The sequence below is a fragment of the Babylonia areolata genome, chromosome 1, assembly GCF_041734735.1.
Source record: "Babylonia areolata isolate BAREFJ2019XMU chromosome 1, ASM4173473v1, whole genome shotgun sequence".
Lineage (NCBI taxonomy): Eukaryota > Metazoa > Mollusca > Gastropoda > Neogastropoda > Buccinidae > Babylonia > Babylonia areolata.
The window spans coordinates 14,101,415-14,126,268 of NC_134876.1; the positions used below are offsets into that span (position 1 = coordinate 14,101,415).

At 42.4% G+C, this 24,854-nt stretch overlaps 1 protein-coding gene across 1 annotated transcript in view; it reads left to right on the plus strand.

Moving 5' to 3' along the window:
• The window catches only part of LOC143294357 (uncharacterized), a 51,761-nt gene that overhangs the window by 20,085 nt on the left and 6,822 nt on the right, over window positions 1–24,854 (plus strand). The window contains exons 18-31 of the mRNA XM_076605813.1: window positions 2,622–2,771; window positions 5,158–5,237; window positions 6,782–6,891; window positions 8,400–8,504; window positions 9,776–9,854; window positions 11,280–11,397; window positions 12,121–12,201; window positions 12,736–12,845; window positions 14,872–14,985; window positions 16,480–16,641; window positions 19,779–19,907; window positions 20,351–20,481; window positions 21,963–22,100; window positions 23,462–23,585. Of these exons, the coding sequence (XP_076461928.1) occupies window positions 2,622–2,771; window positions 5,158–5,237; window positions 6,782–6,891; window positions 8,400–8,504; window positions 9,776–9,854; window positions 11,280–11,397; window positions 12,121–12,201; window positions 12,736–12,845; window positions 14,872–14,985; window positions 16,480–16,641; window positions 19,779–19,907; window positions 20,351–20,481; window positions 21,963–22,100; window positions 23,462–23,585 (1,631 nt within the window). The remainder of the gene's footprint in view (window positions 1–2,621; window positions 2,772–5,157; window positions 5,238–6,781; window positions 6,892–8,399; window positions 8,505–9,775; window positions 9,855–11,279; window positions 11,398–12,120; window positions 12,202–12,735; window positions 12,846–14,871; window positions 14,986–16,479; window positions 16,642–19,778; window positions 19,908–20,350; window positions 20,482–21,962; window positions 22,101–23,461; window positions 23,586–24,854) is intronic.

The following is a 24,854-nucleotide window of genomic DNA, read 5'->3' on the forward strand; positions in this document are numbered from 1 at the left end:
GCTGCCATTTTGGAGGCATGGGGGTGGGGTTGTGAGTTTGTTTGTTTTTTTCTTTTACTTTTTTTCCTGTAGCAAGAAAACATTGCCTTCACCGGCAGTTGAAAGAAAATGATAAGTATGACTGTAACCAGCAAGAGTCCTGTATCAGACATGCATCATACGCTTCACATGTCACCAACACACTATGCCACCCTATGTTGTTGTTTTTTATTGGAAGGGTTTGTTACTGTCAAGATCTTGATTTTTGGGGGGTGGGGGTGGGGATTTTTTGTTTCCTTGCACAGAAAGTTTTAATTTTTCATTACAACACAGATCAACAATTCACATTCAGCAGATAATGATTCAGTAACATTTGACATTCAGTGAGGTCATCATCTTCTTCTTCTGCGTTCACTCGTATGCATACGAGTGGGCTTCTACGTGTATGACCGTTTTTACCCCGCCATGTAGGCAGCCATACTCTGCTTTCGGGGGTGTGCATGCTGGGTATGTTCTTGTTTCCATAACCCACCGAACGCTGACATGGATTACAGGATCTTTAACATGCGTATTTGATCTTCTGCTTGCATATACACACGAAGGGGGTTCAGGCACTAGCAGGTCTGCACATATGTTGACCTGGGAGATCGTAAAAATCTCCACCCTTTACCCACCAGGCGCCGTCACCGTGATTCAAACCCGGGACCCTCAGATTGACAGTCCAACGCTTTAACTACTCGGCTATTGCGCCCGTCAGTGAGGTCATCATCATCTTGATGTAATTTCTTTCTGGATTTTGTGCCCTGTATGTTTGTTCGTTTCCCTTACCAGCGCTGTAGAGGCGTTGTTGGGAATTCATCAATGTTCCTCGTGTCTGATGCCAAGTACTGGGGATTTGTATTTGTATTTCTTTTTATCACAACAGATTTCTCTGTGTGAAATTCGGGCTGCTCTCCCCAGGGAGAGCACATCGCTACACTGCAGCGCCACCCTTTTTTTTTTGTATTTTTTCCTGCGTGCAGTTTTGTTTGTTTTTCCTGTCATTGTAGCAGAAATAGATTGTATTCTGTCAGGATGTCAGACATTTACTGGTTATCATGGGGGAAGGGATAATGTGTTTGTGTTGTTGTTTGTTATTTTTTGTTTTGTATGTTGATTTATAACAAGACATATTGCTTTGTTAGTTGCCTCCCAGTCAAGATGGTGGGGACATGATAAAAGATTTTTTTTCTGTTGATTTGTAATTTCCATATTTTTTTTTTGTTGTTTTGTTTTTTAATTCATGTAACTGATGTTTTAGCTTTAGCCTTTTAAATGATAAACCTGAAAGGCTTTTTGCTGTGTTTCTGTTGAGATCAGCATTAGACTTTCCACTTGATTTTTCCTGGTGTCATTTTTTCACATGGCAAAAAACCTATCAGCATTCACCAAAGGAAATCAGATGTTTTTAACTTGATTAAAATGCTGTCCATTCTGCTGTGTTATTTGCCTATTTGGTCTTTTTTTGTTTAGCTTTGAAGTAATTCTCTTTTTTTTTCTTTTTTTTTTGTTGTGATTTTTTGTAATGCGGGGATGATGAATTAACTCTCTCCGGACGAAGGAATGCTCACGCATTCCTACACAAAATGTATTCGGATTCGGACGAAGGAATGGAATAGTATTCTCCAAAAGTAAAATTCCATCATGCGCTGTACACGTGATTTTGTGATCAGCCAAGCAGAGTGGGCTATTCTGGGTCACTCCACAATCGAACAGTATGATTGGTCAGCCTGGGATGTGTGGCCCGTCTCGCACTCACGCTGACAAAGTCACTGACCGGTCGTCTGCTCGCGTGCCAACCTGTGAGCAAAGTGGGCTCTTGTCAGAATGTTGTGAAGCGAACAAGGCAGTGACGGCAACGTTTTAGGGTTGCCGAAGTACTTGAAATGCTACATACTGAAGGGTCGGACATTGAAGAGGTGGATGATGACGAAGAAGAAAGCGAATTTAATGCAGAAAGCGAGCATGGGTATGGTGATTCGGGGTGAAAAATTGGCAGTATTTTCTACATATGGCAAAACTGTAAAAATAAGATGAGAAATTTGATATTTTTTTTTTATATATGTAATAGCTCAACACGTAATAAACCAGTTCTGAAAGTTTCATTTTCTTACACAGTATTTTTTATTTTTTGTAATTTTTTTCCAAACCCTTACAAATGGGCCGTCTGTGGGGAAAAGCAAGGGAGAAAACTTGTCGTCCCAAGTGAGTTAAATAGGAAGGGTTGACATCCTGAGCACGGCCTAGTCTTATTTACCCCAAGGAGCTGAAATGGTTAGGATAATGTATCATGAACTGTGTTTTGTGGGTTTGTCCTGGTGGAGTTTTTGTGTGTGTGTGTGTGTGTGTGTGTGTGTGTGTGTCTATGTAGATGTGACAGTTTTGTGTTGATGCGGTTGAGCATTTGTATGGTTTGGCAGTCCTGATATTGCCTTGTGCGGTCGGCTGGACTATTAGCGATGATAAAGAAAACTGTGTGGCTGTGTTCAGGGGACTCGGAATGAGCGGCATGGGAGTAATGCCACTGAAACGGAGCAGATGAAGTAAACAACAATAAACAGTATGATTTGATTTTGACTCTTGATCATGCGGCTTGAGTGCAGAAAGCCAGCTGCTGGCCAACGAGGCAGCGCGGCGTGTGGCGGTGAAGTACAGGGATGTGCAGCAGCCAGTGCTCAGCATCCAGCAAGGCATCGCAGCCAACAGCTTCCATCCCTGCAGCGTTGACACCGTTGTTGTCGGGGATGCTGAGGGTGAGTCTGTGGGATTTGGTTGTGGAACGGTGTGAGAGGAGATGGTGTTATTGTGTGTGTGTGTGTGTGTGTGTGTAGACATAAGTGTGGATGAAAATGTGTTATACAGTTGTATGTCTGTCAGTCTGAGGGTTTTTATGCATGTATGTATGTAGAAATGTAGGCTTGTTTGTGTGTAAGTGTTTGTATGTATGATAGTCAGTCGTGTCCGACTGTGACCATCAGAACAGCAGAGGAGGCAACTGCTGTCCCAACTATCTGGGCTAGAATTTGATTATACTCGGTGGAGAATGTCTTGCCCAAGTTACATTCTCACTCTCTCGGTCAAGAGGGTTTTAGGACAGTCGGCGCTGGGATGATTCCCAAAGGCCAACTAGCCCCTAAAGCTAGTTTGAGAATCATAGTCCTTCACAAAAGACTAAGCTGTAAATGACTTCCCATTGTATGTATGTAGATAGGTTGAAATGATATGATATGAATTTAGATTTATGAATTAGCCATGCTTGGCTTATGTTTGTCTCATTTCTTTACTTCCTTCTTGATGTGTCAGTATTTCAAATCAATAAGGTTCATTTAAATATATATATATATATATATTTATTTATATATATATATATATATATATATATATATATATATATATAAAACTGGAAAAGATGAATGTTTCAAAAGGAAAATTTTGTCATTCTATTGCAGCAGGGAGTTTGTTGGGGTTTTTTTGTTGTTTTTTTTTTTACCCCTTGGCTTCTATTGACAAATATACTCATCAGTGTAGGGCTGTCACCTCACTAAAATTGAGCCTACTGGGTCAGGATGTCTGTACCATTCTTTATTTGCATTTTTCCCTTTTGGGATTGTATAACTTTTGTTGGCGTAAATCAGTTAGACCACTTTAAAGTAGTACACACAATACACACAAGTACCAGTTGTACTTCAGACTCCTGCCGCAGTGATCTCTTTCCGCCAGGGTTCAGCAGTCAAGGGGTTAAAAAGAAGGAAGCAGAATATAGATAAGAGATGCATACATGTTGTCAGTGAGGAGTGATGTGACTGCCTCAGTCAGTCTTGGCCAAGAGATGTGTTGTCAGTGAGGAGTGATGTGACTGCCTCAGGCGCTCTTGGCCAAGAAATGTGTTGTCAGTGAGGAATGATGTGACTGCCTCAGGCACTCTTGGCCAAGAGATGTGTTGTCAGTGAGGAGTGATGTGACTGTTGGCCAAGAGATGTGTTGTCAGTGAGGAGTGATGTGACTGTTTGCCTCAGGCACTCTTGGCCAAGAGATGTGTTGTCAGTGAGGAATGATGTGACTGCCTCAGGCTCTCTTGGCCAAGAGATGTGTTGTCAGTGAGGAATGATGTGACTGCCTCAGGCACTCTTGGCCAAGAGATGTGTTTTCAGTGAGGAGTGATGTGACTGCCTCAGGCACTGTTAGCCAAGAGATGTGTTGTCAGTGAGGAGTGATGTGACTGTTTGCCTCAGGCAGTCTTGGCCAAGAGATGTGTTGTCAGTGAGGAGTGATGTGACTGTTTTCCTCAGGCACTCTTGGCCAAGAGATGTGTTGTCAGTGAGGAGTGATGTGACTGTCTGCCTCAGGCACTCTTGGCCAAGAGATGTGTTGTCAGTGAGGAGGAGTGATGTGACTGCCTCAGGCACTCTTGGCCAAGAGATGTGTTGTCAGTGAGGAGTGATGTGACTGTTTGCCTCAGGCACTCTTGGCCAAGAGATGTGTTGTCAGTGAGGAGTGATGTGACTGTTTGCCTCAGGCGCTCTTGGCCAAGAGATGTGTTGTCAGTGAGGAGTGATGTGACTGTTTGCCTTAGGCACTGTTGGCCAAGAGATGTGTTGTCAGTGAGGAGTGATGTGACTGTTTGCCTCAGGCGCTCTTGGCCAAGAGATGTGTTGTCAGTGAGGAGTGATGTGACTGTTTGCCTCAGGCACTGTTGGCCAAGAGATGTGTTGTCAGTGAGGAGTGATGTGACTGTTTGCCTCAGGCACTCTTGGCCAAGAGATGTGTTGTCAGTGAGGAGTGATGTGACTGCCTGCCTCAGGCAGTCTTGGCCAAGAGATTTGTTGTCAGTGAGGAGTGATGTGACTGTTTGCCTCAGGCACTCTTGGCCAAGAGATTTGTTGTCAGTGAGGAGTGATGTGACTGCCTGCCTCAGGCAGTCTTGGCCAAGAGATGTGTTGTCAGTGAGGAGTGATGTGACTGCCTCAGCCACTGTTAGCCAAGAGATTTGTTGTCAGTGAGGAGTGATGTGACTGTTTGCCTCAGGCACTCTTGGCCAAGAGATGTGTTGTCAGTGAGGAGTGATGTGACTGTTTGCCTCAGGCACTCTTGGCCAAGAGATGTGTTGTCAGTGAGGAGTGATGTGACTGTCTGCCTCAGGCACTCTTGGCCAGGCAGACAACACGGTGGAGGGAGAGGTCAACATGGGGACACAGTACCATTTCTACCTGGAATCTCAGGTACTGGCTGCTTGTGGCCTGCTCTATGTTGTACTTACATCTCTCCAACCACACTCTTTGGACTGTGCTGTGTTCACATTTTTGACATTTCCCAAAACTTCTCATGCTCTTTTCAAGGTCTTAAAATTAATAAGCAGTGAGGCTAGGAGAACAAATGATTAACAAATAGTAAAGAGTGGTAACTTTCTCATTTCACAAGGCACACAACTTCAAGTCAATGCTTCTTGTGCTTCCGTAGCATGAGCAGCATTGACTTGAAGTTTTGTGCCTTGTGAATGGAGCGAGTTATCACTTTTTACTATTTGTGCTGCAGTCTTAGTCCATTCTGCTTCAGAAGATGTTATAATTTTCCCACCACTGTGGTTTCACTGTATTGTTTTACTGTGTGAGTTAATTTTACTCTGTACCCTGAGTAAGACGTGGTTGCTTGTGGCTGGACCAAGTGTGGATATATATATATGTATATGTGTGCCTTGTGAAATATAATATATGTATATATATATGTAAATATATATATGTATGTGTGCGTGTTTGTGTGTGCATAGAGCAGGTCCAGGTTTGCTTTCTCAGTGAACAGTATTACCATTTGGTGCTTTAAGCTTGTTGGCTCTAACTCATTCTATACTGGCCGATGACTTCCTTCATTATAATCTATGTACTGGCCATTTGTTTATGTTACAAGAAAAATATCTGAAAAAAGAATGCAATTACATACAGCGGTGAAATTTTGTGATAATATAAAGAATAGAATGGACTACATTTTGCAAAGTTTCAAAGCACTCACTTAATTATTGACTGACTTATCATATTTTGAAAAAAATCCGTGTTTTTCACAACCGACAAAGAGGGTGAGTTTTTCTTATCTAACAGAAATTTTACAAATGTGGTCTTTTGTAACCATAGACACTTCCTAATTGTAGCAGTTGAATGCGTATGCACTGTGGGTATCCACTATACAATCAGTTTGCATCCGACTTTGAGCCACAGTACTTGCTGAAGTTGACGGAGACGCCATCTTGTCAAGCGAGTGAGCGAGAGGGGTGACTGTACGCTCGCATGTATTGAACTCAAACAAAGGCATTTTCAGCCACAATAAAAGTACAGGTGCTCTTTGGGTGACTGTAGAACAGAGCTGTGCCGTTTAGTTTTGCACAAAACCATTAACCTATGGACTACGAATTTTTAAATTCACGGTACGCTACAGCGGACATTCCTTCTCAATACATGTCTTACCGTTGTGCGCATGAGGTATGCTATAGCGTACCTTAGTATAGAAAGAGTTGAGCATCTCTGTGTGTGCCGTGTGTACAGGTATCCCTGTGTGCCATGTGTACAGATATCCCTGTGTGCCGTATGTACAGATATAGCTGTGTGTGCCATATTTACAGATACAGCTGTGTGTGCCATGTTTACAGATATAGCTGTGTGTGCCATGTTTACAGATATAGCTGTGTGTGCTGTGTGTACAAATATCCCTGTGTGCCGTGTGTACAAATATCCCTGTGTGCCGTGTGTACAGATATCCCTGTGTGCTGTGTGTACAGATATCGCTGTGTGTGCCATCTGAGGATGGGGTGGACCTGTACTGCTCCACACAATACGGTGACATGGTGCAGGCCAATGTAGCCAGCTTCCTGGGCCAGTCCGCCAACTAGTGAGTTGTTCTTTCCTTCTCTTTCTTTTATATGCATGCCAAGAGACAGATACATGTATAGAGAAGGAATGTCCACCAGCCAGTGAGTCCTTCATTTCTTTCTCTCTTTTGTGTGCCAAGAGACCTACCGATGTATAGAGAAGGAAGGAATGTGTGGTTGTGTGTGTGTGTGTGTGTGTGTGTGTGCTTGTACACATGCGTGTGCACATGTCTGTGTGGGGATAATGCTTACCAACAGGACAAATGATCAGGGCAGCAAAACTTTCTTATTACTTACTTACGCCCATTGCTCCTGGTGGAGCATAGGCCATCGATGACCCCTCACCATCGCACTCTATTCTAGGCTGTTCTGGCCATTCCAGTCCAGTTGGTCCCTTGCTGCTTCAGCTCTGCCTCGGTGTCTCGCCCCCAGCTGTTGCGAGGCCGGCCTCTCTCCCTCTTTCCCTGCGGGTTCCAGGTCAGGGCTTGGCTTGTGATGCTGGATGTTGGCTTCCGATCCAGCCCCACTTCCTCCACAGTATCTGCTTGGCCACTGGTTCCTGTCCCGCTTGCTTCCACAGATCTTCGTTTCAGATCTTCTCCTACCATCGGATCTTGTAGATGCGCCTCAGACAGGTGTTGAAGAATGTCTGAATCTTCTGCTGCATCATCTGTGTTGTCCGCCATGTCTCGCATCCATAGAGCAGAACTGACTTCACATTGGAGTTGAAGATGCGGAGTTTGGTTTTCATACTGATTGCTCCAGATGCCCAGATGTTCTTGAGCATGATGAAAGCTGTTCTTGCCTTGCCAATTCTGGCTGTGACGTCTCGGTCCGTGCCTCCCTGTCAGTCAACCACGCTTCCCAAGTAGACGAAAGACTCCACCTCCCTGATGAGTTCTCCACCGACTGTGACTAGTGTGTTGGCATTGGTGTTGATCTTCATCAGCTCAGTCGTCTTCTTGTTGATCTTGAGCCCTGTCCTGGCTGACGTGGTCTCCAGGCGAGTGGTCTTGTCCTGCATCTGGCTGTGGTTGTGTGACAGGAGCGCCAGGTCGTCGGCGAAGTCGAGGTCATCCAGCTGTGTCCAGAGTGTCCACTGTATACCGATGTTTCTGCCTGTTATAGTCGTCTTCATGATCCAGTCGATGACCAGGAGGAAGAGGAACGGTGACAGCAGGCACCCCTGACGAACTCCAGTCTTCACCTCGAAACTTTCGGGGCAGTCCTGCAGCTCATGTCCTGGTAGGTGCACCGGATGAGGGAGATGATCTTCTCTGGGACTCCGTAGTAGGGCAGCAAAACAACAACAACGATACATAGCTTCTCCAAAAACTGCCTCAAAACTGTCATTCTGAACATTGAAAGACGATTTCTTCTTAATGATGATAGTTTTCTGTTTGTGTTGTGTATGTGTGAGCATGTGTGTGTTTGTGTACATGTACCATGCGTGTGTGTATGTGTGTGGAGGGGTGGGGGTGTTTTCAGTTAGTTTGTTTAGTCATGACCTGTCCACCTTTGTTGTCAGCGTCAACATGTTTATGCCGCGGGTTGGAGGGGCATTTGGAGGCAAGCAGGAGTCCTCTATGTTCCCTGCTGCTGCTGCTGCCCTGGCCGCAACTTGCACCGGCAGGTGAACCTTCACCTCTGTGTTACCTGTTGTTTTGCCAGGATAGGCCAGAGTAAGGAAGTTACAAACAATTTAAAACATTGGGGGGCTGTTGTTTGAGGGATGTGGTGGCGGTCTCCACTCTGGGAGGGACGCTCACTCAGTCTGGCTCCGCGACTAAGCCATTATTGTCATTAGTAGGGGGCTTAGTAGGTGGTGTCCTAAGTACATTAAAACAGAACAGGCACCACTGAACACCACCGAAGTGACTCAGCAGCAGTGCAGGGTCTCCTCTGGTGTGTGGCCTCCTGGCGACCTAACATCGATAGTTCCCTTTGGACTGCCGACGCTGGAACTGTGACGGACAAACCCGGGTGTGGCCCTATATGGAGGAATCTAAATGAGCGGCATGGGAGTAATGCCACTGAAACGGTGCTGATGATCGGGCAGCAAAAAAATTTTTTTTTTTAATTTAAAAAAACAACAAAAAAAACATTCTAACAGTTAAATCCTCCAAGACGATGCCAGCAATTTCCACACTTTAGTTACGTTTCGTCAAGACAATGCAGTTCAGTTCCACACTTTTATTTACGTTACTTCAAGATGAAGCAGGCAATTTCCACACTTTATTTACATTACTTCAAGACAATGAACCCTTTTTTCTCGTTTCAGTCATTTGTGAGCTGTTAAGTTGTCATTTAGTTCATTGCTTATTGTTTGTCAGGTACTTAGTCATTTAGTTGCCAGTTTGTTCATCATCAAGAACTTCATAGTTTCTTTACTGCGTAATTGCCAGTCTGTTCATCGTCAGTTACTTGTAGATTGCTTGGTCATTTAGTTTCCAGCTAGGAGGAAAAATTGCACTGGCTCTTAGTGCTGCAGCCTTGGGGGCTAGTTGGCCTTTGGGAACTATCCCCAACGCCGACTGACCTAAAACCCTCTTGGCCAAGAGAGTGGGGATGTAACTTGGGCAAGACACTCTCCACTATAATCAAATTCTTGACCAGATAGTCGGGACAGCAGTTGCCTCCTCTGCTGTTCTGATGGTCATAGTCATACACGACTATCATACATAGTTTCCAGTAAAACTGACTTGGTTACTTACAATTCACTGCTGTGTCATGTGATATACTTGTTGGTTGGTTTGTTTCTTTTGTGTAGGTGTGTATGTCAAGGAGGTACATTTTATGTGATATAATGGATTTCACACATGGAGTCACCCACTTTTGCTAAGATTTATATATTTTGTGCTAGAATTAATATTGTTTGTTTTGCTTTTTTGTTTTGTTTTCCAGACCAGTGAGGATGAGTTTGTCTCTGTCAGATAACATGGCATTTGCTGGAAAACGTTTCCCAGTACTGGCCAAGTACAAGGTAAAGACTTGTCTAGTTTGTGCAGTTGTGTGTATGTCTGTGTATCTTGTTTGTCTTTCTGAGCCAGATTACACAGAAAGTTGTGGGCGGATGTTCCTGAAATGTTATGGCAGCAACAGAAAGGTTTGGAATGAGAAGAATTTTTTTAAAATTCAAATGAGAGGTTGAGAATACCTTATTAAAAGTTTGTGTAAATGTACATACGTTATATAGGTCTATATAAATGTATGCACGAAAACAAGCGGAGAACATCCATCACCACAGACAGAGTGGCTGCAGCTGTTGTGTTGAAGGATTCTAGGGGAGTGCCATGTCACAGTGTGCAGAGGAGAGACTCCCTTCAAGTCAGGGAACCTTTGTAGCCCTGAGCATTCTTGCAGAGCAGCAGCTAATTTATTGTGAATTATTTATTTCAGTTATATATATATATATATATATATATATATATATATATATATATATACACACAACATGCCACGCATGTATGGGTGGAGCTACAGGTTGTGCAGAAAACTTGGCATGCAGATCTGTGTGATTGCACCACTTGCTGATTCAACATATCTGTGTACCAAGTTTTTACTCAAAACGAAAACTCCCCACATATAATTCTACTAAGCAATCACCCATCTATCTTTAGAATAACTGCCCTTGGTCAAAACAGGTTTGATATCTGGTAGAATCCACAAACATGAAACAATGCTAGTCATTTTGCTGTGAAGATGGCAGCAAAGCGGACAAGATAGGTGGTCGCGTCACTTGAAGAAGTGCTTCAAGAAAATGTTCCGAGTGGTTCTGATGACGAGTAAAGCGATTCAGAAAATAAACATGAATACAGAGAAAATGAAGACAGTTTACATGAAGACTGTGTCATTACGGTTGAAAGTGAAAATAACGAAGAAGGTAACAATACTGACGGGACTTGTGTTGATTTCTGTATTGAATGTGACAGTGTGTGCTTCTATGTCATCTTCTTTTGTTTTATGCTTGTGTGTGAAGCTGAATTCTGTATCAGTGTTTAAGATGAACTCTTTGAATATTTGAGGTGAGTGAAAGAATAGGTTATTACATTATTGTGATGTTTTGACGCACTCCTGTGCAGGTTCTGTGGAGAATTCAAGTTCTGCTTTTTTTCACTTCTGTTGTCGTTATTTCCTTGCATGGCTAAGTGTAGTAGAGGAAACAAAACAAGTCACACAATCACAATATTGTGATAGAAGAAAGATTTTTCTTTCCAATGGTACCTTACACTTATTTTGAATATGTAAACAAAGGTAAAAAAATCTCCACTTGAAAAGTATCAAAATAGCCCATTTCCTGGCTGCACACGGCCACTGAAAATCCACCAAGCTCAGGTGTGCGGTTATCTGTTTTGTGCGTGTGATTCAGTTGACAGCAACAGAAGAGCTCAGAATGGTGTTGTTGCAGGCTGGTTTCACTGGGGAAGGGAAGCTGCAGGCAGTGATTGTTGACGTCTACATCGATGGGGGTCACACCTTCTCCTGCAACTCCATGCTGCACGAGGTGGTGATGCGTGTGGATAATGGTGAGGAGACACAGATTGCAGAACACAGATTACTTTGTAGTGTAGTGTAGTGTATTTTGTCACAACAGTTTTCTCTGTGTGAAATTCAGGCTGCTTTTCCCAAGGAGAGCATGTTGCTACACTGAGAGCATTACCAATTTTTTAATATTTTTTCCTGTCTGCAGTTTTTTTTATATTTGTTTTTCCTATCAAAGTGGATTTTTCTATAGAATTTTGCCAGGGACAACCCTTTTGTTGCCATGGGTTCTTTTGCCTGCGCCAAGTGCATGCTGCATATGGGACCTCGGTTTATCGTCTCATCGGAATGACTAGCGTCCAGACCACCACTCAAGGTCTAGTGAAGGGGGAGAAAATACTGGTGACTGTGCCAGGATTTGAACCAGTGGGCTCAGATTCTCTCGCTTCCTAGGCGGACACGTGTTACCTCTAGGCCGTCACTCCACAATGAGAGAAATTAACATAGGATATTTACTACTGTGTTGTATAATTGGGAAGATCATTGTCTCCCAGGTGAAGAGAGAACGTTTTGTGTGATAAGAAAACTAGGCCACTGCCGCACATACATTAGGTGTTAATGTTACTGCTTTTGAGTTTGTTTTGTTTTGTTTTTAAAGGTGATTTGTCCATGTTCAGGTTACTATGCACCCAGTGATTTTAACTCTTTTTTTTTTTCCTTTTTTTTTTCTCTTGTGTTTGAAGGAAGCTTGTTTTCTTTATTTCAAGGTTACTATTCACCCAACTGGAAAATCCGGCCCTTCAATGTGAAGACCAACAAACCAACCAACGTTGCTTGCAGAAGTCCAGGTCAGACGTCTGTCTTTTTATGACAGTACGGTGGTCAGCATCTCTCTTTCTCTCTCTGTGTGTCTTTGTGCCTAAAATCTTAATCTTTAGAAATGATTTGAGATCTAATTTCTCTTATGTACATACACACACATGCATGATGCATGCGTGCACACGCGCTCAAACACACACACACACACACACACACACACGCACACTGACAAAAACTGAGTATGGCTGCCTACATGGTGGGGTACATGAACAAAACAGTCATACACATAAAATGTTACATGTCTGTCTGAGTGTGTTTGTGTGCGTGCCTGAAATCAGATTGAATGACACAGGAAACAAATGATGAGCACCCAATGGCAGCTTGTCAGTCGGCTCTACCCAGGTAGGCAGCCTGCTGTGCAAATGACCCCGAGTTTGTAAAGCACTAGAGCTTATTCTCCAAACGAGGATAGGCGCCATATGAGCATCCATATCAAATCATATAATATCATATCATATATCATGTCATATCATATATCCACTCTCTGTATCTGTACATGGCAGGTCCTGTGCCAGCATCACTGATCATGGAGACCATCCTGGAACACATGGCCAAGACCCTCAACAAACACCCCATCATGGTCAAGGAGATCAACCTGTATGAAAAACACCAGGTCTGAGACCTTGGGCAATGTGCTATGCTGTGCTTTTGCTGTGTGCTAAGCTATGGTTCATTTTGTTTTTTGTTTTGTTGCATGGTGTGGTCCCGTGACATGTTGTGGCATGTATGTGGCTTGGCTTCGAAGATGAAGGTTTCAGTTTCACTGCGTTCGGACAATCCATATACGCTACACCACATCTGCCAAGCAGATGCCTGACCAGCAGCGTAACCCAACACGCTTAGTCAGGCCTTGAGAAAAAAAAAGGGTGAATAAAAAATAGTTGAATACATAAAAAAAGAACTACTACTAATAATAATATATGTATAAGGCGCAAAAACTTGATGAAGTCAACTATAAGCGTACATAAAAATTAAAAAAATTAAAAAATAAATAAAAGAAAAAAAAAGTAGTAATAATAATAATAATAATAATAAAATAAATAAATTAAAAGAACAACAATTATGATAAATAAGCAAATAAATGTAAAACATGGAGACACACATTCACTCATACACCCACATATGCATAACAGATATGCACCAAACATGCAGTTTCACAGATGAAGGTTTATGGAAGGGTTGTGGAGCCACACTGGGTGCAGGCTTGCTGGTGACTGGTGTGGGGCTTATCTGAGACAGGCATTAGTCCAGAAAAATTAGACCAGTTATTTGTTGTTGTTTTTTTGTATTTTGTATTTCTTTTATCACAACAGATTTCTCTGTGCGAAATTCAGGCTGCTCTCCCCAGGGAGAGCGCGTCGCTATACTACAGCGCCACCCTTTTTTTTTTGTATTTTTTCCTGCGTGCAGTTTTATTTGTTTTTCCTGTTGAAGTGGATTTTTCTACAGAATTTTGCCAGGAGCAACCCTTTTGTTGCCATGCGCTACGTGCATGCTTCACACGGGACCTCGGTTTATCATCTCATCCGAATGACTATATCGTCCACATCACCACTCAAGGTCTAGTGGAGGGGGAGAAAATATCGGTGGCTGAGCCGTGATTCGAACCAGCGTGCTCAGATTCTCTCGCTTCATAGGCGGACGCGTTACCTCTAGGCCATCACTCCAGTTATGCAGGACAACCTGCAAAAAATTTAAAATAGTTTTTATACTTTGCTTATCTGAGACAGGCATACTCTGCCACACTCACTGCAAGGGGAATGTCAGGCAGCAAGCAAAGAATAAAACAATGTGAAAAGAATGAAAGTAACCTTCACCCTCACTAAACAGGACAAGAGCAAACAGCTTCAGGTCCATGATACCAAGAGGTTTGCTCAGCTTGCACACAGTTGAATGAAAGGTAGAGAGGAACTAATCCCCCAAAACCTGCCTTCGTTGTGGATTGTCGTGTTCTGTAGACTGTCAAGATGGGACGTGCCCTGACCTGATGATCTCTATACTTGACATGATGGGACATGTCCTGACCTTGACCTGCCTTCATTGTGGATTGTTGTGTTCTGCAGACTGACCTGATGGGACATGTCCTGACCTTGACCTGCCTTCATTGTGGATTGCTGTGTTCTGCAGACTGACCTGATGGGACATGTCCTGACCTTGACCTGCCTTCATTGTGGATTGCTGTGTTCTGCAGACTGACCTGATGGGACATGTCCTGACCTTGACCTGCCTTCATTGTGGATTGTTGTGTTCTGCAGACTGACCTGATGGGACATGTCCTGACCTTGACCTGCCTTCATTGTGGATTGTTGTGTTCTGCAGACTGACATGATGGGACATGTCCTGACCTTGACCTGCCTTCATTGTGGATTGTTGTGTTCTGCAGACTGACCTGATGGGACATGTCCTGACCTTGACCTGCCTTCATTGTGGATTGCTGTGTTCTGCAGACTGACCTGATGGGACATGTCCTGACCTTGACCTGCCTTCATTGTGGATTGTTGTGTTCTGCAGACTGACCTGATGGGACATGTCCTGACCTTGACCTGCCTTCATTGTGGATTGCTGTGTTCTGCAGACTGACCTGATGGGACATGTCCTGACCTTGACCTGCCTTCATTGTGGATTGTTGTGTTCTGCAGACTGACATGATGGGACATGTCCTGAGCTACTGCACTCTGAATGAGGTGTGGTCCCGTCTGAAGACCTTGGCGGACGTGGAGTCTCGAATCGCTGAAGTCCAGACCTTCAACCAGGTCAGTTTCACATTTTGTTGAATGACTCATGTAGTTTGATCCACAAAAACACTGCTGTATTATACAGATTATAAGGTGATACTTTTTTTCCCTTCGGCTCCAGTCCATGTGCCTCATCAGATATGTTATGCTTAATGTATGGTTAGAATCTGTTGAAATGCTGCTGTGAATCAGAATCATATTCTTCTTCTTCTTCCTGCAATGTCCATCAGCCATTAGTCCGGCTATTATTGACATGTGGGGAGGTGCGCAGCGTGGAGAGGGGGAGAGAAGAAAGGAGGGGAAAGAATTTTGGCCCTAACGGTTAAGGCGCAACTGCATGCGGAGCTGCACTCAGGCCTTCAGGCCCAAGGCCCTGTAGCAACCTAAGTGAAGCTGCAGGCCCGCAAATCACCACACCACTGGGGGGGAAAAGGTGGGGGCAGAGGGGTTTTGTGTTTACTGTGATCTGGACACCTTGAGGATGAAGGTGTCCAAGGAGGAGGACTGGACAGTCTCAGCATGTTGATTAACTCTCTCCATACGAACGGCGAAAGAGACGACGTTAACAGCGTTTCACCCCAATTACCACCATCAAAATATTGCAGGCAGAAGGCTCTTATACTGAAGAGGTGAATGTTGACAAAGAATACCACAGTTCTGACGACGGAAGCTAAAGGTTGGGTCATTCAGACACCCACTGGACATCCAATGGGTCTGTGTAGAGGAGAAGAGAGGACTGGCCGTACTGAGTGAGTTAAGTCGATCTTGGAAGTATAATGTTTGTGAAGTGAAAATGAATGAAACCTGTCCATGATTTAGAATAAAAACAGCTCACAAACAGCACACTAAGGGAAACAGGGACAGTGTGGACTGAAGAAGGAAGGGATTGACAGAGCAGACAAGCAAGCTGATGGTGAAACATGTGAACAGTTCCGATGATGATGATATCGACGTATGCTGAAAACACAAACACAGCCACTGCATGGACAGGGATCATATCTATGTTTATGGTATTAATGTGTGCACCTTATAACATGCTGTACTTTGTTTATTGTTAAAATTGGATTTTTTTCTAATTGGAGGGTGTCATGCTGTCAGTAAGGATGTGTGGAGAGGTGGGTTTTTTTTGTAAAGCACTAGAGCTTGGTCTCCGAACGAGGATAGGCACCATATGAGCATCCATATCAAATCATATCGTATCATATCGGATATCACATATTGGATGTGTGGAGAGTTTCATGAGGGCTTTTTTTTTCCTCATCTTTTTTTACTTTTGGTCTGATTTATTTATTATTCTGATTTTTTTTCATATAAAATTACATTCATATACATGTGCACATGAAAACATTTGCAAGTATATGTGTGTATATTTTTGGATGGGGATGTTTGTTTTCTTGTTGTTTTTTGTGGGGTGTATTATTTTTTCGCACAATATCACATGATGCATGAGTGCACATGAAAACACTGAAATGAAAAATCTTTGGGTTTGACATTTGTCCACAATACGTACAGCTGAACCAGTGGAAGAAGAGAGGCCTGACCATGAACGCCATCAAGCACGGAATGTTCTGGGATGGGACAGGCTTCCCTGCCCAGGTGACCATTTTTGCTTCCGATGGCACCGTGGTCATCAGTCAGTCTGGCACTGAGATGGGGCAGGGGCTCTACACCAAGGTAATCATTGATGGACCTGGCTTGGTCTGACAGATGATAATGAAACAGCTACAGTGATGATGACAACTACTACTACTACTACTACTACTACTAGTTAAAAAAGATTTTATAATAATTTTTAAAAATAAGAAAATATTAACGATTATGACACTGACATTGGCATTTGTGGGAAATTCACACTACTTCTTATATGCATGATTTTTTTTTTTTCCATTGAATAGACATTAAAGTATAAATTTGTAAAGCACCCACACACATGCATGCACGGAGTAAGTGTAATAACTTTGTTTCAGTTGACAATGTGAGTGTGTGTGTGCATGTTTCTTTCTTATTAGAAAAGCACAATCGACAGTATATGAATAATAGATATAACATCAGTTAACAACAGTTCCTTTTTTTTTTTTTACAACAACAAAACATATAAAAAAATATATATATAGAATGCAGGTCACATAATAGAAGCATCCCAGTTGGATTATGGCACAGAGATTCAGCTGTTTAACTAGTTGGACATTACTTCTATTAAGTTTGGTACTGAAAAATTGACATTGCATGATTTTAGGAGAAAATCTCATGACAAAGTACGTAAAATATACTTTTGTGTCATGTGTGCGTGTGGAAAACTTCAACAAAATAATGTTCATAGGTTTCTTGTTTTTCATGTTTGTTTTGCACAATTGTTCAATTGTTTATTTGTTTGTGATTTTCCATACATCCCCCAAAGGGATGCTGGGAGCAATTTGGAAATTCTGTGCCAGAAATTTCCATTTTTGCCTATAGCTCTCTTTGTATCTGGCTTTGTCGTTTCTCTCTGCCCTCCCTTTCCTTCTTGATTTCTGCCATGATGGGCCATTCACCTTTTTTTTTCCAGAAATCCTTGAATATTTGTTGTTTTTGTTGTCAATTTCTGGACTTGACGATCAAGCATTCTGGCCATGTAGTATTGTTCTTTACACCCAGGCCATGCTGGATGCCCACTGGCAGTTTCAGGTTTGGAAGCCTGTTGTTGTTTTCAGTTTTGCGTGTGATGTATAATTAATCTATGTATATCCTGGCCAGTTGGTTTGTTTATGGGTTGTTGGTTTTTTTTCATCCTTTGGGAAAACATTGATGAAATAGTGAATGTCAGAGGTATGTCTCAGGTTATTGTGCATGAATATGAATATAATGGTGCCAAAGTTTCTTTCCTGAATTTTTTTTTTCTTCTTTTTTTTCTTTTTCTTTCCAGGATTCTACAGGATTAACATTCAGTTTTTCAGTGCTGATGTTGCACTGTGTGGTCGGCTGGGCAGTAAACAACCATTTCAGTTTCAAGGAGGTGTCAAAACATGCAGACAGATCCGTATATGCAACACATCAGCTGTTGGATTTAAATAAATAAAATAAAAAAGAAAAAGCAGATGTATACCTGACCCCATAGACCCAGAGCACTGATCAGACCTGGAGGGCATATGATAGCTTTTTTGTGAAACATGAAGAGGCAATGGAATGAAATAATCAGACAAAGTAGGCAAAATAAGCAAACAACAAAGCAGCAGAGATAAATAACAGATAGACAGATAGATGAATAAATAAATAAAGGCAAAGGCATGAAAGGAAATGATATCTTGAGCCTGGATGACCTCAGTCATGATGTGACTCAAGACTGGGTTTTTTTGGTGTCTATTTCCGTACCTGGGTATAGACAATAAAACTTAGTCTTGAGTCATGCTGTGTGACTGGTTTGCTTCATTCTGTACCTAGGCGTAGACGCTAAAGCAGTCTTGAAGTGTGACTGGTTTATTATCCATTTCTTTATCTGGGTTTAGACAATAAAGCAATCTTGAGTCTTGATGTGTTTATTGTCTAATTCTGTACCTGGGTATAGAATTCTGTACCAGGGTATAGACTGTAAACCAGTATTGAGTCATGCTGTGTTTATTGTCTAATTTTGTACCTGGTATAGAATGTAAACCAGTCTTGAGTCATGCTGTGTTTATTGTCTGATTCTGTGCCTGGGTATAGAATTCTGTACCAGGTTTTTTTTCTATCGCTTCTGTCGGGGGCTGGCGTCGATCAGATATCTTTTGATCGTGTTTAAAAAAAAAGTGATGTAATATATTTCTTATTTGCAACGATAGATGTTTTGAGTGTTCAGAGGACATTTTGGACTCAGCGTTTTTCGTTGTGAATTATGTGAATGAAGACTCCCCAGATGGCGACCGGGGCACAGTAAGTGAACAATAAGCCGTGCGAATGATAACTACCATTGACTGACAGAGTATGCTAAAAGAATTATTGTTTACAACAGTCAAATAATGAAATTGTAATATGACAGACACTACCTCCGGGTTTACATCAGGAAAATCCACAAAAAGAAACAATCATCAACATCATCTGTCAGTGACTCATGTGTTAGTCCTTGTCAATAAAGACAATAAAGCAATCTTGAGTCTTGATGTGTTTATTGTCTAATTCTGTACCTGGGTATAGAATTCTGTACCAGGGTATAGACTGTAAACCAGTATTGAGTCATGCTGTGTTTATTGTCTAATTTTGTACCCGGTATAGAATGTAAACCAGTCTTGAGTCATGCTGTGTTTATTGTCTGATTCTGTGCCTGGGTATAGAATTCTGTACCAGGGTATAGACTGTAAACCAGTATTGAGTCATGCTGTGTTTATTGTCTAATTTTGTACCTGGGTATAGAGTGTAAACCAGTCTTGAGTCACTGTTTATTGTCCAGTTTTGTACCTGGTATAGACTGTAAATCAGTCTTGAGTCATGCTTCGTGACTAATTTATTGTCTATTTCTGTACTTGGGTGTAGACTGTAAACCAGTCTTGCCGTGTGACTGGTTTATTATCTTTTTTTTTAACCTGGGTATAGACTGTAAACCAGTCTTGGGTCTTGATGTGTGACAGGTTTGTCAATATCTCATGCTGTGTGACTGGTTTATTGTCTATTTCTGTACCTGGGTGTAGACAATAAGGCAGTCTTGGTGTGTTTATTGTCTAATTCTGTACCTGGGTAAAGACTGTAAAACGTTCTTCAGTCTTGCTGTGTGACTGTTTTTTTTTCCTATTTCTGTACCTGGGCGTAGACAAAGAACCAGTTTTTGAGTCATGACATGTGACCGTTTTCTCCACTGCGGGCAGGTAGCACAGGCGGCAGCCCACACCCTGGGCATCCCCATGGACCTGGTGAAGGTGCGCCCCAACCAGTCTGTCATTGCCAACAACGCCATGATCTCTGGGGGCAGCACCACCAGCGAACAGTGCGTCTATGTGAGTGAAGCGCAGTGTGTTGAATGGTGTTGTATTGTATGATACTGTAATGTGTCGTGTTTTATGATCTTGTATTGTATTGTATGACATCATATTGTATGATATATGGGCGCAGTAGTAGAGTGGTTAAGACATTGGACTTTCAGTCTGAGGGTCCAGGGTTCGAATTTCGGTAACTTGTCCTGGTGAGTAAAGGGTGAAGATTTTTTCTAATCTCCCAGGTCAACATGTGGGCAGACCTGCTAGTGCCTGAACCCCCTCCATGTGTATAAGCATGCGGAAGATCAAATTTACACATTAAAGATCCTGTAATCCATATCAGCGATCAGTGGGTTATGGAAACAAGAACATACCCAGCATGCACACCCCCAAAAATGGAGTATGGTTGCCTACATTGTCCAGCGTTTTAACCAGTGGACTTGCTGTGTGTCCTGATGGTGCAGGCAGTGCAGCAGTGCTGCAAGACCCTGCTGGAGAGGATGGCTCCCGTCAAGGCCCAGCACCCTGATGCTGACTGGCCCACCCTCTGTCGCAAGGCTCTGCAAGCCAAAGTGGACCTGGGAGCACGTTACACGTAAGTGACAGAGTTAAAGGTTTAAAGGTCCCTTAGCTTTTAACGGCCTTCATGACAATGAACTCATGTCCACTGTTTATAGGGCTCTGCATAGGGAGGTTGGGCCAAATCCGTACCTTCCTCAACTGACGGGCACAATAGCCGAGTGGTTAAAGCATAGGACTTTCAATCTGAGGGTCCCAGATTCGAATCTCAGTAACAGCTCCTGGTGGGTAAAGGGTGAAGATTTTTCCGATCTCCCAGGTCAGCATATGTGCAGCCCTGCTTGTGCCTGTACCCCCTTTGTATGTATATGCAAGCAGGAGATCAAATATGTACGTTAAAGATCCTATAATCCATGTCAGCGTTCGGTGGGTTAAGGAAACATGAACATACCCAGCATGCACACTCCCGAAAACGGAGTATGGCTGTGCACATGGCAGGGTAAAAAAGGTCATACCCGTAAAAGCCCGCTTGTGCACATACGAGTGAACGTGGGAGTTGCAGCCCACGAACGAAGAAGAAGAACCTTCCTCAACCAGTCAAGTACCCATTCACACCAGGATAAAATAAGGAAAATCAGAGTAAAGTGCCTTTCCCAAGGACACAACACAGTACCAAAACAGGACCTCAAATCCTGATTACTGGTGGACTCTTGAACAGAATTCCAACGTCTGATTCTGCTGTAGTGCCTCCAGTGATGCGAATAAGACAATGGGGTTTGGAGGGTTGTGAAATCCTGTAACTACTCTGTATCACAGATTTTCAAGGGATGGTAGATTTAGAGTCAGTTTTAACGACCTGTTGGCTTATACCCTTAAAAGTCATCGTTCAGATCCTGGAAGGGGTGGTAAAGAATAAATGTGACCTATTCCTTTTGCTGCTGATGTCAATCTGTGGAAAAAGAACATATGTTAATGATTGTGAAACACCACTAAAAACTTCTGACACCACTTTAAGGAAGAAAAAATACATTCCATATTTTACCTGGCACTGTGCATTGAGCACTGCTCAGGTGTTCAGTCTCAGTTGATCAGACCAAATATTTCCACCTTTAAACCACACATAAGCAAATTTTGCAGACTTCCAAATAAATTTTCTTCCAGAGTTTAAAGCAGAGTTTGAACTCCATGTTTTTGAAACCACATATTTTGCATTTTTCCAGCAGTTATGGACAGTTTCAAAGTAGAGGTAAAAGAAAAGGGGGAAAAACGTTCTAATTCAATCCAAAAGGCGGGAAACCATGTGGAAAGGCCCCGAGGCAGTGAGGCAGTACCTTCCTTCACCTACTTTGCGGGTATTTTGGGGGTGAGTAAGGCAGTACCACCCTTCACCTACTTTGTGGGTATTTTGGGGGTGAGTAAGGCAGTCCCTCCCTTCACCTACTTTGCGGGTATTTTGGGGGTGAGTAAGGCAGTCCCATCTTCACCTACTGATTTGCAGGTATTTTGGGGGCGGGTTAGGCAGTCCCATCTTCACCTACTTCACCTACTGATTTTCAGGTATTTTGGGGGCGGGTTAGCCAGTCCCATCTTCACCTACTTCACCTACTGTGCCGGGGTGTTTGAGACGGAGGTGGACGTGCTGACAGGGGAGTACCTGGTCCGTCGTGTGGACATCTTGTTTGACTGTGGGGAAAGGTCAGTGTTACAGGTGTCACGCAACGTTTATTTGCTTTACCATTGTGGTTGCTGTAAAAAGGCATTTAGCATCTGGGTGATGTGCTTTTTCATGTAGCTGTGCAGAATGAGGTTCCATGGCAGAAGGTGAGGCTGAGAGAAGCTTGCATGGTATTGACTATTTTCAGTGATTGCAAGACTGTTGGGTTAGCTTATGTGTGGACAGCATTGCTACAGTCAGCAACAGAATTTTGTTTGTTTTCGTTTCATATGAAACTTCTGATTCCCAAGCAGAACGCGCGCGCGCGCACACACACACACACACACACACACACACACACATCCCCATCCCCCACCAACTAAGCTGTGCTGAGGACTTAGCCTTTCCACTCAATTCCTTATATCCAGATTACAAAAAGATCATGAAAAAGTATGGAAAAAATACTTCAAAGCCACACACAAAAAAACATAAAAAGACCATGTGGGCAGTACTGTAGAATGGACAGCTAATGCGCATCCCAATTAGTTTAATATCACTGCCTAATCAACAGAGCATAACAGCACATGTTGTACATCATATACTGCAGAAAAGAGAGAAAAAAAATGGCGAGGCTTGCTGAAAAAAAAAGGGAAATGGAATGAAAAGGCAGAAAAAGCAGACAATGGTGTAGGAAAAATGGCATAAACAAAGTGCAGTAGAAATAGAGGAAGTTTCCAATCAATGAAAAGGGAAGGGGAAAAAACTACTACTACACAGTCTCAACGCCCATTATGATACAAGAAAATATGTTTTCTGTGCTTGATTACATAGTTATTCATCTTTGCATGTGTGCGCTGGTTTCAGTTTTGTGAAGTGTGTATGGTGAGGGTTTTTTATTTTATTTTTAAAGATCCTTAATTGTAACTCAAATAACTTAATTATAATTTTGTATATTTTGGAGTACAAAAAAAAAATCATGTGAAATACAGAGCAGCTACAGCTTTTACTGTGTTCAAACATAAAACATAATCACGAAACGTAAAACTGATTCATAAGATGCCTGGTAAATCATAAGTATACTTACTAAAGAGATATTACAAGTATATGTTATTCAAATGGACACAAGTCTGTATAGATAGCCAGTGTAAAATTTTCCATGGCCAACCAGTGCAGATATCAGTGCTCATTTTGTTCTTTCTCTTCTTTCATTCTAATAATAAATTTTGGAACAAAAAGGAAACAAAGGTTGTCGTTTTTTAATGGGGCGGGAGGGTGGGGGGTATACTAGAATGAAAGAGTGAGAAAAAAATATCCAATTATACAAAGACAATCGATCAGACTTGTTACAACAGTGAACATTCAGCCACACCATTGTAAAGCATCGTAACGTGGTGGGTTTCAGCCTGAACGCTCTGATTGACGTGGGGCAGATTGAGGGAGCCTTCATCATGGGCCTGGGACACTACTTGATGGAAGACATCATCTACGACACCAACAGCGGCCGTGTCCTCAATGGTGGCACTTGGGTAGAGAGGGCTCTGTTTTTTTCTTTTGTCTGTGTGTTGTGGTGGCCTAGTGATGATGATGATGATGATGATATGGATTCTTATATAGCACCGATCTTCCGTCAGAGACCAAGCTCTATGCACTTTACAAACGCCGGATCATTTACACAACAGGCTGCCTACCTGGGTGGAGCTGACTGAGGGCTGCCATTTGGCGCTCATAATTCGTTTCCTGTGTCAGTCAATCAGATTTCAGGCACAAACACATATACACTGAGACAGACAGTGATAACACGTCTGCATGGGAAGCGAAAGAATCTGAGTGAACCAGATCGAATCCCACGCTCAACAGAATTTTTCTCCTCCTCCCCAAGACCTTGAGTGGTGGTGGTCTTGGCAAGTGTTGTTAGGATGAGATGATAAACTTAGGTCCCGTGTGTAGCCTGCACGTAGCTCACATAAAAAAAAGAAGAAAAAACATGGCATCAAAAAGGGTTGTCCCTGGCAAAATTCTGTAGAAAAATCCATTTTGATAGGAAACAATAACACTTGCAGGCAGTAGAAGGGAGATAAACATATATGAGTGGTACTGCACTGTACTGCAGGCAGAAGAAGGGAGATAAACATATGAGTGGAAGAAGGGAGATAAACAAATATGAGTGGTACTGCAGAGTTTCAGAGTTTGTTTATTCCCATTAACTCTTTTGAGTCATAGAGAAACAAGGAAACATGACAATAACAGGATGACGGCCACAGAGGAAGAGCGAAGATAATTTAAAAAGAAGAAACAAAAGGGGGGATAATACAAATGGGAGAAAATAAAATGATATAAAAGGCCAAATGTAATCATCAGTCTGGTACAATGCAATAGAAATGGACAAATGCACAGATCACAACTTAGATTTACAATACGGCTCTGTATCAGACTAGTTGAGCCTGAACTGGGAACTGGGGGTTAGTTGGAGCATAGCATTAATAATGACATGGTGTAACAAAATAAAATACACAATAATTTGCATGTTATTTTAGCACCCATTTGCCAGTAATACTGGGATTGGTTTGATACATACAAGAGAAAAAAAGACATATATATATATATATATATATACACACACACAGATACACATATACACACACATATATATACACATACATATACGCACGTACATACATGATCATGCAATTACAAATGGATATGTACAGGATGCGGTGTCAAGATTAACACAAGTCTTTGTTCTAATTCCTATTCAACAAGTACAGTTAAGGCATAAGTGGCACTGCACTGCAGGC